General features: G+C 50.4%; 5 protein-coding genes across 5 annotated transcripts; 2 read left to right on the plus strand and 3 right to left on the minus strand.

Annotated features, from left to right (window-relative positions):
* Window positions 1-945: 945 nt before the first annotated feature.
* On the plus strand, window positions 946-3,473 carry cpm101 (cytochrome P450 monooxygenase 101; the record flags this gene model as incomplete). The annotated part of the gene is made up of 12 exons (XM_009546067.1): window positions 946-982; window positions 1,048-1,133; window positions 1,290-1,577; window positions 1,664-1,789; window positions 1,846-1,916; window positions 1,972-1,986; window positions 2,041-2,336; window positions 2,394-2,434; window positions 2,496-2,606; window positions 2,679-2,858; window positions 2,922-3,222; window positions 3,304-3,473. 12 exons carry the CDS (start codon window positions 946-948, stop codon window positions 3,471-3,473), a joined length of 1,722 nt encoding a protein of 573 aa, XP_009544362.1.
* A 111-nt stretch (window positions 3,474-3,584) lies between these two features.
* On the minus strand, window positions 3,585-6,191 carry lcc2 (laccse sensu stricto). The gene is made up of 14 exons (XM_009544882.1): window positions 6,044-6,191; window positions 5,863-5,983; window positions 5,566-5,800; window positions 5,438-5,504; window positions 5,290-5,382; window positions 5,088-5,224; window positions 4,835-5,031; window positions 4,758-4,778; window positions 4,642-4,698; window positions 4,401-4,586; window positions 4,316-4,336; window positions 4,087-4,262; window positions 3,955-4,016; window positions 3,585-3,899 (listed from the first exon to the last, which is right to left on the minus strand). The coding sequence occupies exons 1-14, from the start codon at window positions 6,169-6,171 to the stop codon at window positions 3,811-3,813; spliced, it is 1,590 nt and encodes a 529-aa protein (XP_009543177.1). The 5' UTR covers window positions 6,172-6,191; the 3' UTR covers window positions 3,585-3,810.
* A 2,119-nt stretch (window positions 6,192-8,310) lies between these two features.
* Window positions 8,311-11,119, minus strand: HETIRDRAFT_313295 (uncharacterized protein; the record flags this gene model as incomplete). Its single annotated transcript, XM_009546068.1, has 10 exons — window positions 8,311-8,445; window positions 8,501-8,823; window positions 8,894-9,363; window positions 9,416-9,555; window positions 9,607-9,892; window positions 9,946-10,099; window positions 10,163-10,252; window positions 10,315-10,730; window positions 10,789-11,000; window positions 11,060-11,119. 10 exons carry the CDS (start codon window positions 11,117-11,119, stop codon window positions 8,311-8,313), a joined length of 2,286 nt encoding a protein of 761 aa, XP_009544363.1.
* A 633-nt stretch (window positions 11,120-11,752) lies between these two features.
* On the minus strand, window positions 11,753-12,538 carry HETIRDRAFT_425964 (uncharacterized protein; the record flags this gene model as incomplete). Its single annotated transcript, XM_009546069.1, has 3 exons — window positions 11,753-11,998; window positions 12,213-12,324; window positions 12,459-12,538. 3 exons carry the CDS (start codon window positions 12,536-12,538, stop codon window positions 11,753-11,755), a joined length of 438 nt encoding a protein of 145 aa, XP_009544364.1.
* Window positions 12,539-12,761: 223 nt separating this feature from the next.
* HETIRDRAFT_313126 (uncharacterized protein) lies at window positions 12,762-13,013 on the plus strand (the record flags this gene model as incomplete). The annotated part of the gene is made up of 1 exon (XM_009546070.1): window positions 12,762-13,013. The coding sequence occupies one exon, from the start codon at window positions 12,762-12,764 to the stop codon at window positions 13,011-13,013; it is 252 nt and encodes an 83-aa protein (XP_009544365.1).
* Window positions 13,014-13,495: the final 482 nt, after the last annotated feature.

The following is a 13,495-nucleotide window of genomic DNA, read 5'->3' on the forward strand; positions in this document are numbered from 1 at the left end:
GTGAAATACTACGCAACGCTCGCCGGCACACGGCATCTCAGCATGATGTGGTCGCACAATAGCTCACGTCAACTGTCTCCAGTGACGAGCACGCTGACAGCACAATCCTCTAGAAGGTGGAGCTCACCTTGTTTCTGAACAGCGCCCACACTCACCGGTGTTGGTGCTGGTCGACAGTGCTGCCATCCAAGGAGCATCGACTGGTTGATCTTTGCCGTCGGTCCTGTCGATCTCGATGGGTGAGCATTTATTTCCGATATGAGGCAACGAGGACGACAAGTTTCGTAGAGGATGATTGGATTGGGATGGTATGGAGATCGACGAGTTGTATGACACTGTATGCTTGGAGGAAACCAGCGTTGTTGACTCTGGTTCGCTCTCGTCATCGGTCCGAGTCCTGGTGTATAGGGTGGATTATCATGACCTTACTGAGGGGAGATGATACGACTGTTCCGCTCGAAACGACGTCGACGACGTCAAGACCAAGTTTTCGATGTCTGGCAATAGCCGGCGGCAGCGCGCAGTCTGAGACGATATCTCCGGCAATCTCCGACACGACAACAGGCCCTCAGGAGCCTTCGGGGTACCTGAGAGAGAACAGGGCCCCCTGGCACACGCATCATAGCGTTCTCAGGTTTATCTTTATTTTACATCCTCATCACTACAGACTGGAGTCTTTCTCTATTGCATTTATTTTCTCCTTCAAAACAGTCGATAAGTACCGAGCAGTTCTTGAACACGTCTCACGTGTTCATAAGGACATGATATTGCATCATACGAACCACATAATGCTTGCTGATATGCAAGTTTCCGAAATGTTTTGCAGCTTCTGCATCCTGTCTTGTCTTTTAGGTCATGCTACATAGGGTCTCTGTGGTAAGCATGACTGGATGCCAGTCCAAAAGTTTTTTCTTGTTATTCCACTGACATTGCAGTCGCTCCCGGATGATCTCATCCGTCGGATCCCAAAACAGCTTCGACGGTAAGTGTCACTACTGACCCGACCTCCCGAACAATCGTTTCCCACTGCTTCCAATCGCCTCGCAGCGATACATCTCGTAACGACTGTGACAAACCAGCCGTCATCCGCTCACATAAACGGGATGAACACGGATTATATCCGTCGGAAGACTGTATGCATATATAAACATGCATGGTTGCAGACAAAACAAAACAATTCCCCCACTGCATTGTGTCCAGCATGAGCCACTCCCTCGACTCCCTTGGCAATTTCATCACGCCTACCAATCTTTTTCCCCCCCTCCTCTTCCATTTTTGGGCTCTCTCAGTTCTTCAAGATCCTCCGCAGACGTGCGCGCACCACGCAGCTTTCTGGCCCCCCTTCTCCGAGCTGGCTCTTCGGTGTTGGCCACATCTTGCGAGCTGCGTCCGACGCTGCATCCATGTATGAAGGCTGGTCGCACGCGCACGGCTATGTGTATGCACTGCCAGCCGCATTCAGCACGCGCAGGATCATACTCATGGACATGGATACCAAAGCGATTGCACACTTTTGCGCACGGGACACATACGGGTACGTACAAATGAAACAGTTGAAGGTCGCGGTCCAGGCTCTGGTGAGTGCACGCGTCTCTCTCTCTCTCTCTCTCTCTCTCTTCTTTCATGCGACAGATGCTACGTCCACCGTGGGTGCCCCTTGTAGCTTGGAAATAGAATCCTGTCGGCCGAAGGAGACTCCCACAAACGCCAGCGCAAGACCCTCACTCCTGCGCTCAGCAACGTCACCATTCGGCAGCTGACCCCAATTTTTTTCGATTCTGGGTGCAAGGTTGATCCGGCCATTTTTCATATTGAGTGGTACCCCGACCACGGGTCCTGATATAGGTCAAGACCGCTTGGGATGCGTTAATTGAAGCGGGGACAACGGATGAGAGCTTGATCGAAGTTCAGACATGGTATCTCCATTCGACTGCCGCTTCGACTGAATTATCTCACACTTTTATGCGATAGGATGAACAACGTCTCGTAAGCGACACCGCTGTTGCTATCCTCTTTTGTGATTTGATCGGATGTGCGCAGGCTCGACAGCATCGGCCTCGCCGGCTTTGCTCACGACTTCAACACGCTGCGGGGCAAGAAGCCGACTGTCGCGGCAATACTAGATACCTTCGGCAATAGCGTACCTTCCACGCTACAGGGGATAATATTAGTTCTTGCCCCGGTGGTGCCCTGGCTCATGAAGCTCCCGACGCACCGCAGGCGCATGGTGCACAGGCTGAACCGGCGTATGGGCGAGATTGTAGATGTCATGCTCGAGCGCTCGCGCGGGGTGGGGGGAGAGAAGTATCTAGAGAGGTCAGTCATAGGGCTCTTGCGTGCGTCGCTCTCTTTTCCATGCGGCAGGCAGCAAAGCTGAGAGATGCCATGGACAGTAAAAGCGGAGAGGAATAAGGAGGTGATCTCTCAGGACGAGGTCATGGCGCAGGCGAGTTATTTGTATCGTTCATAGCATGTTGACATATCATCACTTGTAGATGAAAGGCATGATCATGGCAGGATACGAGACAACCTCCAGTGAGACTCATTCCCTTCTCTCCTCCTGTTTATCGTCCTCTGACTACACCTCTTCACCAGTCGGCCTCACCGTACGCCGTTCTGCTTGCTTTTTCACAATTTCAGCACACACCACTCACTAAAAACAATGCTGATTGATACAGTGGGCACTAATCGAGCTGTCGAAGAACCTAGAAATCCAAACGAAGCTTCGCGACGAGTTGGCCCAATTCGGCACAGTCGATCCCACATGGGATCAGTTGACAAACAGCCTCCCGTACCTCGACGCAGTCGTACAAGAGACGCTACGGACCCACCCACCGGTATTGGAGGTCACCCGCCTTGTACGAATCATGACATAGATTGCTCGTCCGCTGTGCGCGCCTGACTGATTGCCCTTGCGACAGGCCATGGAAGAAGACGTGGTGCCCCTGAGCACGCCCACGCGCGCAGCAGACGGCTCGAGTGTAGATCGCATCGCGATTGCGCACGGAATGCTCGTCACCGTGCCGATCGCCGCAATCCAACTCTCAGAAGATGTCTGTGGATCGGACGCGAAGATGTTCAAGCCCGAGCGGTGGCTCACCAACGACAATTCCGACGCCGCGCGCGCGCGCGAGCTGGCGGGGCACCGCGCTCTGCTCGCGTTCTTCGATGGCCCTAGAAAGTGCCTCGGGAAGGCCTTCGCGCTCGCGGAGTTCAAGGAACGTGGGAGAGGGATCACGGCGGCCGATTCACACGTGCTGACTGATCTCTCTTGTTATTTTTCTCGTCTTGGGTGTTAGGCAGTGCTGTCTGTGCTGGTGCGGAACTTCGCGTTCGAGCTCCGTGACGGGCCGGGTACGAAGGTCGAGACGAAGGTGGCGATTCTGCCGCGCCTTGCAATCGAAGGGGAGAAGGGGACGCGGGTGGGGGAGAAGGGGACGCGGGTGCCGCTACGTGTTAGAAGGCTAGGCTGAGGACTGGACATTGCTCTTTATGATCTGCATCACGTCCACACTTTTTTTTCCTCGTACATCGGGTGTCCTTGATATTGAATGCATTCCATGCAATATGCCCTCTTCCACAATGACTTAGAAAGCAATCATCGCGCGACGCCCAGTATATAATAATGGCAGCAGAATAAATACAGCGTCCGATGAGGCAGGTTTCCAAGATCGTAAAGTAACAGTGCAGGTGATTATAAGTATGGATGCAAATAAAGATGAGAGGAAGGCGACTTGAGCCCATAAAGGAGAAACTGAGATGGGTGCATATGCATTCTTCAGGCAATGTTTGATACCCCAAGTACAATAATCAAGGGTTTTGAAGCTTCTTAGGTAGCGTATTAACCTTGACCTGTGCATTGGCATTATTATAGTCGGGGCAAAGGTCCTTCCAGGCAGCTGTGACATATTATGTCAAGCAAAGAAACAGAAAGTGTAAACAAGGAAGACAAACCAGGAGTTGGGTTGACGAGAGGCGTGTCTTGGATGTCTTCAGCAAAGACGGCAGCAAATCCGCTGAAATGCCGAAAATGAAATGTATCAGGAACAAATAGATACATATGGGCCATGGCGGGTGAGGACGTACGCGGTAAGATGCCAGTCGATGTGGCAGTGGAGGAACCAAGGCCCTGGGTTGTCGGTGTAGAAGCGGATGGTCGTCTGATCGCTGGAAGACGTGCCAATGTTGACGACATCGCGACGGACGGGATTGGCATAGTTATAGGAACTGTTTCCGGCACTGCGAACCACAGAGAACGAGTGCTGAGAGAATCTATCAGCGACCTTCCTTTTACACTGATTATGAAGGGACGTACTCCATGAAGATGAACAGGGTGCTGCGAAAAGGGAACAGTGGAGTTAGAGAACGAGGACGTAAGACGGATATAAAAGAAGACTTACGCCACCGCCGATCGCGCCCCCCGGAATCACAAGCTCAACGCTCTTGTATGGGGCTAGTTCATAAATGCTGCCTTTGGGGAGCAAGTCTGTTACTTTCTTAGCCCCACTGAGAATTTGCAGTAAAACAGGCACGGTGGGTGGGGAAAATGATGTGCCGTTGACTTCGAATAACCCAGCGGTGCCGTTCTGAAAATATTGGCGGTCAGCGTCATAGCAGGTAGATCGCAAATTCGATACGCACGAATGTGACGTCAAGGGTGTAGTTAATATCGGCACCTCCAGGTACGGGTTTTCCAGGCTGTTAAGCAATAGAGGTCAACACAAGGACAGAACGCATGTGTGACTTATGATACGTACTGCACTGGGATTCTCCCTAGCCTGTTAATGACGAGCGTTCAATCAGCCTGCTGACAGATTGTTTGAGCGCTACTTACATGGAGATTGGTCTCGACCATAGGCTGTGTACTTGCGACTAAAGGCGTCGTAGGATCAACAGTGGGTGCTCCTTTGTAACGGAAAATAGCTGAGTTGCGGGCATTATCGAAACCCGGGGGTACCGTGTTGGGCGCTGCGCGAATCCAGTAATTGTCTACTTTCTGGTTTGCATTTACGACGATGGAGTAACGTTGACCTAACAACAAATGTTCAGCCTTTCAATGATTGATATGCACATCGGCTATAACTGACCCGCGAAGACTTGCACGGAGTCAACGATCAAGGGGTTAACATTGTTGCCATCCACTTCGATGATGGTCATCTTATGTTGATCGATGGAAAACACGAAATTAGAGTCGCAGGACATAGAGACGAGTCGGAAGCGGTATCTAAGGAATCAGAGAAGATTTCTAGTCAGCGCTGCGTTGTAAGAATGAGAGCGGTATATCCGTACCTTTTCCCTTGCGTCACTCCAACAACTGCCAAAGTGGAGTTGGGACCTCCTTGATAGCGGCCCAGGCCATTGATCAAAGTAGAGCTCGGTGAACTGTTGGTCACATGGTCAGACGAAGATTCCCGGTAAGCGAAAAGGGAATGCTCACGGAGGTCCGGCGGGAGGGTTGGTGGAAACGTAATGATACCAATCTGCAAGAGTAATGACAGTACTCTCTGAAAGGGCACGAGTATCAGCAACTGACAGCATCGTTGAGGGTGTGGGAATGCCACATACCATCATCAACGTCATATAGATACTTATAGGGGTCAAGGGGATCGTAGATGACCAAAGGACCTCTCAGACCGTCACAGTATTGAGCAGACAGGTGGGAGTGGTACCAATACGTCCCATATTGTTGCGCTGAGCTGAAGGTATAACGGAAGCTGTTTCCAGGAATGATTGGGCATTGATTAACGAAGGCAGGACCATCGGCCCAGTTGGTGGTGTGCTGGAAGAGGCCATGCCAATGCTGCCATGGAACGAAGACATGTCAGCCCGCACGCTGATATGTGTAAAGAGAAGGCTACATACGATAGAGGTAGCAACGTCCATGGTGCTATCTGTCAAGTCATCGAAGACATTAATGCTGAATGATTGGCCTCGGTTCGCTGTGATCAAAGGGCCGGGAAATGTGCCGCCTGCGAGGACGGTGCTGTTTACAGGAATATGAGTGACAGGTATGGGTTATACGAGACAATGAGCGACTACTGACTCGCGACTGAAGCCGTCGGGGGATATGTTCTTGTTGACGATGTGCAAATCGGCAACAGGGCCAATTGAAGCGAGCGCAACCGTGGGCAACAAGGCCGCGAGAGGAATGACCTGGTAGAGGCCTAGCATTGTAGCCTAGAGGTATAGAGAGAACCCAATTGTAGTCTGAAGAAATCCGCCAATGCCTGTGGGGTATTTATACGTGTTCCAGGATTTCTGACATGTAACATAGGAAACAAGAGGCACATTCGCGAGTCCGAGTGTAGGCTATACTTCCGGACTGCATGACGGACAGGCACAGACGGCGCAATGACAGATGCCGAGCGCTCAGCTGTTTCAAGTCTGCGAGCTCGTCCATGATAGGAAAGGGGTAGGAGTCACACAGAGAATGCTTTGTGTGGCGTCCGCTCAGATAAAATGAAAACATACCCCTCGAAATTTGCGAGAAAGTGTGGGAATTAAGTGCCCTCGTGTATAATGAAGGATTGATTGGGGCTTATTCCGTCCTCCGCGGCGTCAGACTAGTTTGTCGAAGATCCTGAGTTAGAAAGCTTCCACGTCAGTGGTCACCTCCAATGGATGAGCTGTCCATTATTTCACCAATTCGGAGATTCACGAGGGCCTTCGATATTGACAGGACGCATCTATGATGCGAAACAAATTCATAATTAAAACATTTTGCTGTGGGGAGGGATCCTGATACGCACTCACAACGTCCGGACAGCAACTAGCCTAAGGTAGACAGTTTGAGATTGTATGAGTCAATGGCACGGCGAACATTGCCGAGAGCTACAAAGGCTATGTTCCTAGCTAAAACGCTCCATTTCCACCTAGACTCCAATTTGTGCGTGTTTACGTTTAGCGCTCAGCAGGTGACACTCACTGTTGGGATAGAATAAGGAAATGCTACCTGCTAGAAAGGATCTGCGAGGCTACAAGTTCGAGGCCGCAGGATTTTTCACCTTCGTAAGCCGCAACATGCATTTGGGATGTGCAAGAACGGCGCCTAGAGCAGAACGTTAGAAACAGCCTGGGCACCATACGGCGGTGATGGCAGTGAAAAGGACAGACGCTGTGGCTGACGCCACCAATATTTTAGCTCCGACGTCGCTGTTGTCCGAATATGGCAAGTGGGCCACGGGCCCCGACTCAACAGCGTTCAAGCCTCTCGGGTTGCCAGTATCTAAGGCCACCAATTTGCACATTCCGAATGGCTATCATACTATCTCAATGGAAATGTGGGGCTTAGGAAGGAATTGAGCTTAACCTGACTTTGAGCATCTTCACTCTCATGAATCGATTTCGTCCAAGAAGAGTCCATTCTATCTCTCCAATACTCTGATATCTCGACCACTCAACTTATAAGTCGTCCGTCAAGATACAGGGAAATACCTTGGTATCACAGACGATTACAATACGCCACAGCACATAAATTCGCTTCAAACCCGAAATATCCACTCAATCAGCCTGACTGGAATAGAGGGAAAGATACAACACTGTTTCGGGTTTTGTCGGGCTGAATCGCTGAAACCTCAAGGTTCCACAAGGTCCAGGTTGTGAGAGGTATCATATTGATCGAATGCGCGCTTGATCTGAGGCAATTCATTTTGCGGCGTCTAGTAGCCGGCTCCAGTCGTTTACCAGCGTCAACAAATCTGAGGATATCCTGGATCCGAGCGCGCAAATGCAGCCCATATAGACTTGAACGAGGCTGGGCAGGTATTATAAGAAACAGGAACATTTTGATGGCAAGTGAGCGTTCCAATTCCCAAGTCGAGAGCTCAGCGCTCAGTGGCCACAGTCGAGGTTACTGCTGTCGCGGAGATATCACTTCACATCACCTCGCCCACCTGAGTCCTGTCCTTGAGCACCGCAAGTTCCCGTCCTGATTTCTTGGTAATAATGAAATCATGCCGTGGCACCTCGGAGCGATGTCACGGCCTGTGTTGAGCCTGCATATCCAAGGCACATGAGCTCGGAACGAAATTGGCTCTGGAGGTCAGGGAGCGTAGATGGTTCCTTCAATTGAAACTTTGATGTTGAACGATATTGGATGCTCCAGTTCAATGTACCTGTATGAGAGCCGAACAGTTTCTCTTGAACGGAGGCATTGAGCTCTTCTCTGAGCGGTCTGACATGTCCGCCTGTCTGATCTGTATCGAGCCCTGGGACCTAAAAATCGAAATGCACGTCGAGTTCGACATGGCAGTGATACAAAATCAAGACATCCTACTTCCGTCTAGCTCAAGGTACATACAACATTGATGTTCAATCGACACCCGCACCATCACGGGGTGGCTGGACATCATCTTCATCTTCTGATGTGTCTTGAGCATCACCTGCACTGCTCGACGATCCAAAGAAGCGGGACATGATGTTTCGCAAGACACGGGTCGGCAAAGGCTGGGACAGGCTTTGAGTGGGAATGCACTCTGACGAAGAAGAGATGACAACTCACAACAGCTTCTTCTTCCTCATCCCCGTCCCCGTCCTCTTCCTCATCCTCGCTCCCATCCCGATCGTGATGATCAACATCAACATTCTCCCGCTCCTCATTCACGGCAAGGTCTTCCCCATCTTCCATGTCCGCTTCTGCTGGATTATTCACAAACACCAGTTCCGTCTCAGGCATCCCTCCGGGCATCTCATCACCATTGACCCTATCACGCTGCAAAGCGAACCCCATGAGAATCCCCTCGAGCATTTCATCAGGCATGCCATTAGCGGCTTGTGCAAACTGAATAAGCCCTCTAGGAAACTGTTGTAGGAGGAAAGGATCCCCTTCGAAAAGAGCCTAGATCAGAAAGCAGCGCACTATGTCAATCAACCGCAGATATCTACATCAGTGAACACAAACGTGCCTGTAATTGCTGCCTGAAACCTGCATCCGGAATGAGCTGTTCTAACATACGCTGCTGACGACGTCGGCTCATCGTCCCCGACAAGGCGTCTTCCGCGCCCTGGAAAAAGGCGTCGTCGTACTCATTGACCCTCGTCACCGGCGGAACCGGATCGCAAGCCAAGTTGTTGCCGCCAGTGATCGATTCGGGCAGATATGACAGCAGACGCTGTGCCGGAGCGCCGAGGACCGTGACGTGTCGGGCGACCGAGGTGGGAAAATTCTTCGCCTTGACAAGAACACTGAAACGCTCATAACCAGGTGCACTCATGCAAGACCCAGGAAGAGTGCCTTTATTCACGACCTCTTGGACAGTTTGCGCAAACCAGGCACCGATGTCGGCGACCTTCCATAGCGACGCAGATCGCTGAACGTAGACGTGAGAAAGAAGATGAAGGAAAGATTCTTCGGTCGAAGAAAATCTGAAACCAGGTCAAACCAAAGTTGATGAGTGAGATATGTGGAAAGACGTACAGCCCCTTGGTGAATATCCTGAATGCGCCCTGACTTCTGATGTCAGAGGGTAGGAGAATTTCCGCCTTGTCTGCTAAGAGAGGGACAATGGAGGGAAAGGCAACTATGGCCTGTTTCAGGGCTTCTGTGCTCTCCTGCTGCTGAGACCATCATCAGTCAGGCTTGGAGGACCGCCCGGTCAACGTCCGCACCTGTGATTCATTGCTACGAGATCCGGAACGTAGCGCTAATGCCCTTGCATACGCCCAGCCGGGCAAAGCAGTTACACACACCCGCCCGCGAAGGGCATGATCTTGTCTAGATGTTTGAGAATTGATGAGATCATACATATCAAGTAACCATCGACCCTTGCCGGCCTTGACAGCCAGGTGATCGAGATGCAGTAGCGCGCCGTGAGGGTCTGTCCACGGATCTAACGAGTAAAGAAGGCGGCAAAACTCGAAAGCGGTCTGGAATAACCCTCGCCGTTCAAGATCACTGATGAAGTATCAGAATAAAGCTTGAATCGGTGAAATAACCCCGCCAATTACATTACTTGTCGGTGAAGAGCCAGAAAAAATGGTCTGTTTTCGACATGGTCATAATCTAGCCTGTTCGCGCCGTTGGTGAAGTTGAAGGCTCCGACAAAGGCACGTTCGTACGCAAACAAGGCACGGTCAATGAAGTCGGCAGCCTGGCTATATTCTGGGGTAAAAGAGTGGCGTCTGGTGTCAAATGTCCGAGGACAAACACCATAAAAATAAGTACCTTCGCGATGACTATACAGCTCCGCAAGCTGCAAAAGGGTGTCTGCATGCCACGGCACTTGTCGAAGGATACTAAAAAACCCTTCAGGGTCTGACAGGCAGGGCACGAGGATCAGTTGGTAGAATTGATATTAGATATATCAGAACGCTTACCGCCAGACAGTACGGTTCGCATGAATGTCATTGTCACACCCTTGTACCTCTTGCTGTACTCTACTGTCCACCAACGCTCAGGGACGTCTGACCAGGAATTTCCGCCCAACTTGTTCTTGAGCTCTTCGTCCGAGAGTGGTCGAATGGTGAGTCCCTCACGCAACTTTGCCGGCCCCCAGTTGGCTTGAGGGCGGACAAGGTTTGAACGCGATGCTGGCTGTCGGCGAGCGTTAGACGTTGTTGGTGCTGAAGAGTTTCTCGCTGCGTGCATAGCTTTCGCACCAAAGAACTTGCGCATTTCGACATCAGGATCAAGATTAGAAAGGGTCACTGTCAGAAGGTCATTGAACGCCTGAGACGGTTGGCTTGTGAGAGTTGTGGTAGACTTCGAAGGCACGCTTTTGAGATCGGGATATCTGAGTGATGACGAGACACGTTACATGTTAGTTACAGACGGTGGAGGGAAGGACTGACTTGATCGAAAGTTCTTCCAGCGCCCGATCAATTTCGTCTCGACCATCTTTCCGCTCTTTGGCTTTCTGTTTCTTCAAAGCTTTCCGCTCCTGCTTTGAGGGGCCCGATGTCGGGGTAGACGGAGACGGAGATAGCGCAGGTGATGACTCCTGCTTCTCGACGGGCGTTTTGGCAGGCGTGGAGTTCGACGTGCCTTTCTTCTTCTTTTTAGGCTGCAAACCGTACATCAGTTAAGACTTCTCCAGAGAATTGACATGTGCAGCTCACCTACCTTCTTCGCCTTTGCTTTATGACCTTCTCCAGAATCCTTATCTATGTCATCCGCGGCCATGAGCTGGGCGAAGATTTAGAAAGAGAGGTTCGATTCGGATCAAGCTGAACAAGCTGAACGTCTTCATGTCGTGAGCGCCGACGTACGGCGACATAGATGCAGCCTAAACCTTCCTCATGTCGACTCAGTAAATCGGGAGACTCACTGCTGCAAATGCACTCTTCGGCTGCACGAGGACATCTTCTCCCGATGACTCCTCCGCTGCAGTAGAGCCACTCAGGATCATCAGCTCCTCTTGCTCGCGTTGTTGTCTCTTGTTCGCACGCGGAGCCATGGTGATATCCTGGTATTTCGTAGACGGATTCGAGGAGGTTATGTGATGATAGCAGAGGATTTTCTGGCCCGAGACCGCGCCGTCCAAAGACAGCTTTGGAGATAATTGAAACTCCGACTTACTGTAGCGTTTGGGATTTGCGGAGGAAATTATAAAGGCGAGAGAATCAGTAGCAAAACAATGACTTGAATAGAGCATCTGTCATTTTCTATAGCACAAGCTTGTGCGCAGTGGTAACGATCAGGATCTCTAATAGTAGAGAGGATCATAGTGCTGCTTTCACGCGTTGTCGAATTTATACAGATGAAAAATCAACAGGTGCGCAGACCCGCACAGACCACATGACTCTGCTAGAGAGTTCACACTTCAGATTCAATCGAGTCCATATAGGCGTCTCGATCAAACTCGACTGCCTGCATCTCTGTGTCTAGCTGGATGGTACCGATCTGATGTCGACTCGCGGTATTTTTTGAGACGATGCCAGGACCAGGGGCGAATTCCAAGTGTGTAGTATTGCCGTCAATGTATCCCACGACGCTGTCACGCGAGTCCCACATCGTTTTTTCCAGGCTGACGAGGACGAGGACACCGGTAGGGTAGATTCCCTGTGCGAATATCCCTGTATTTAGTATATCACTGGATGCTTGATGCAGGGACCCGCGGCTAATTGGACAGTGATGGACAGGATGAGATTCGCCACGTCGTGGAGAGAGCCAAATATACTGAAGATTATAAATTTGGTGAAGAGGGGAATGGTCTGTGAGAGAGAATGCCAAAGTTAGTCGTAGCGAATATCTCAGAGGCAAAAACTGCACTTACCCAAAAGTTACAATAAAGTCCTCCAGACTCGACGAGAAGCGCCATGATCTTCGCGACCCTTGTCTTCGAGTTGCCTTGACCGAGCTTCTCTTTGATGCACTGTCGATGCTGCCTGTAATATAATCATATCAAATTCCTCAGATGCATTGATGGAATTAATAGATAATGACGGACCATGCTTTGTACTACCCGATGAGCGACGTCGTAGCGAGGTTGGTGACAAGCGATAGAGCCCATGATGCGTACTGCAGTGTTCCCGCGACCAGCGACAATTGTGGATTGTGTGTAAATACAGATTTCAGCTCCATTCCTACGCTCGCGATCATGGTTGCTGGAACAGTAGACGCTCGAAATTGGTTTTGAAGACCATCAAGTCGGACGACTAACCAATAGATCCGAGGAGGGCAAGTATGGGCCCACCATCATCATCCTGTTCTCGTTACACAGTGTCTAAGCCCTCCAGACCATGAGCATATCACTAAGCATGAACTTTAATACGCGATTTTTGAATATCCTTATACTTTAGGCACAAGAGGTGAACGCACATTGATGACTGCGTTGATCGTAGATATAACCGTGGGATCAACGCTCGACAGAATATCCGCCACCTCCTTCTGTCGAGAATCGAGATTGAGCAACGACTGGTCAATCAGCGCACCTCGGATAACGATCATATCGGAGAAGATATCGAGTGCTAGACTCATGCTCGCGGATGAGAACATAGCGATTGTGGCAATCAGCATAACTAGGTTGAATCTCGACTTCAGACCCTTTCGTCTTGAGTGGGCTCGGGTGTGTTAGTTCCCCTGTGTGTAAACAGTTCGATCACCTACAGGAGAATAGACGTCACAAAAACAGCTAAAACTGCAAAAATACCTAAAGCAGGTGCACGTGAGCTTCTGGGATTTTGGAGAAATCTGAAAGCAGAATATCTACCCCAGAATATGATCTCGCATAGAAGCTAAACATTGTTGACCAAGATGAAGATGCCGACCTCGTTATAAAACTGTGGAGCGGTTATACCAGTCATGAGAAGAAATCAAGAACGTCAAAAGGTCAAAAACAGGAAGGCCAGCTTGGAGAGGAAGAAACAAACGAGAATATCAATTCGATGAGGATTCCTTTTAAAGGAATCGTCCATCAGCCCAGCCCGACTAGTGGCTCATCGGTGCCGGCAAAGTTGAGCACTCGGTGAAGAAGATCATGCCTGTTTCGGATCAAGACATATGCTGGATTACTGATTCTGACCGGCAAAAACAGATTCTGACCGTTGCCATACGTTT

The sequence above is a fragment of the Heterobasidion irregulare genome (genome assembly GCF_000320585.1).
Source record: "Heterobasidion irregulare TC 32-1 unplaced genomic scaffold scaffold_03, whole genome shotgun sequence".
In the NCBI taxonomy this organism is placed as follows: Eukaryota; Fungi; Basidiomycota; class Agaricomycetes; order Russulales; family Bondarzewiaceae; genus Heterobasidion; species Heterobasidion irregulare.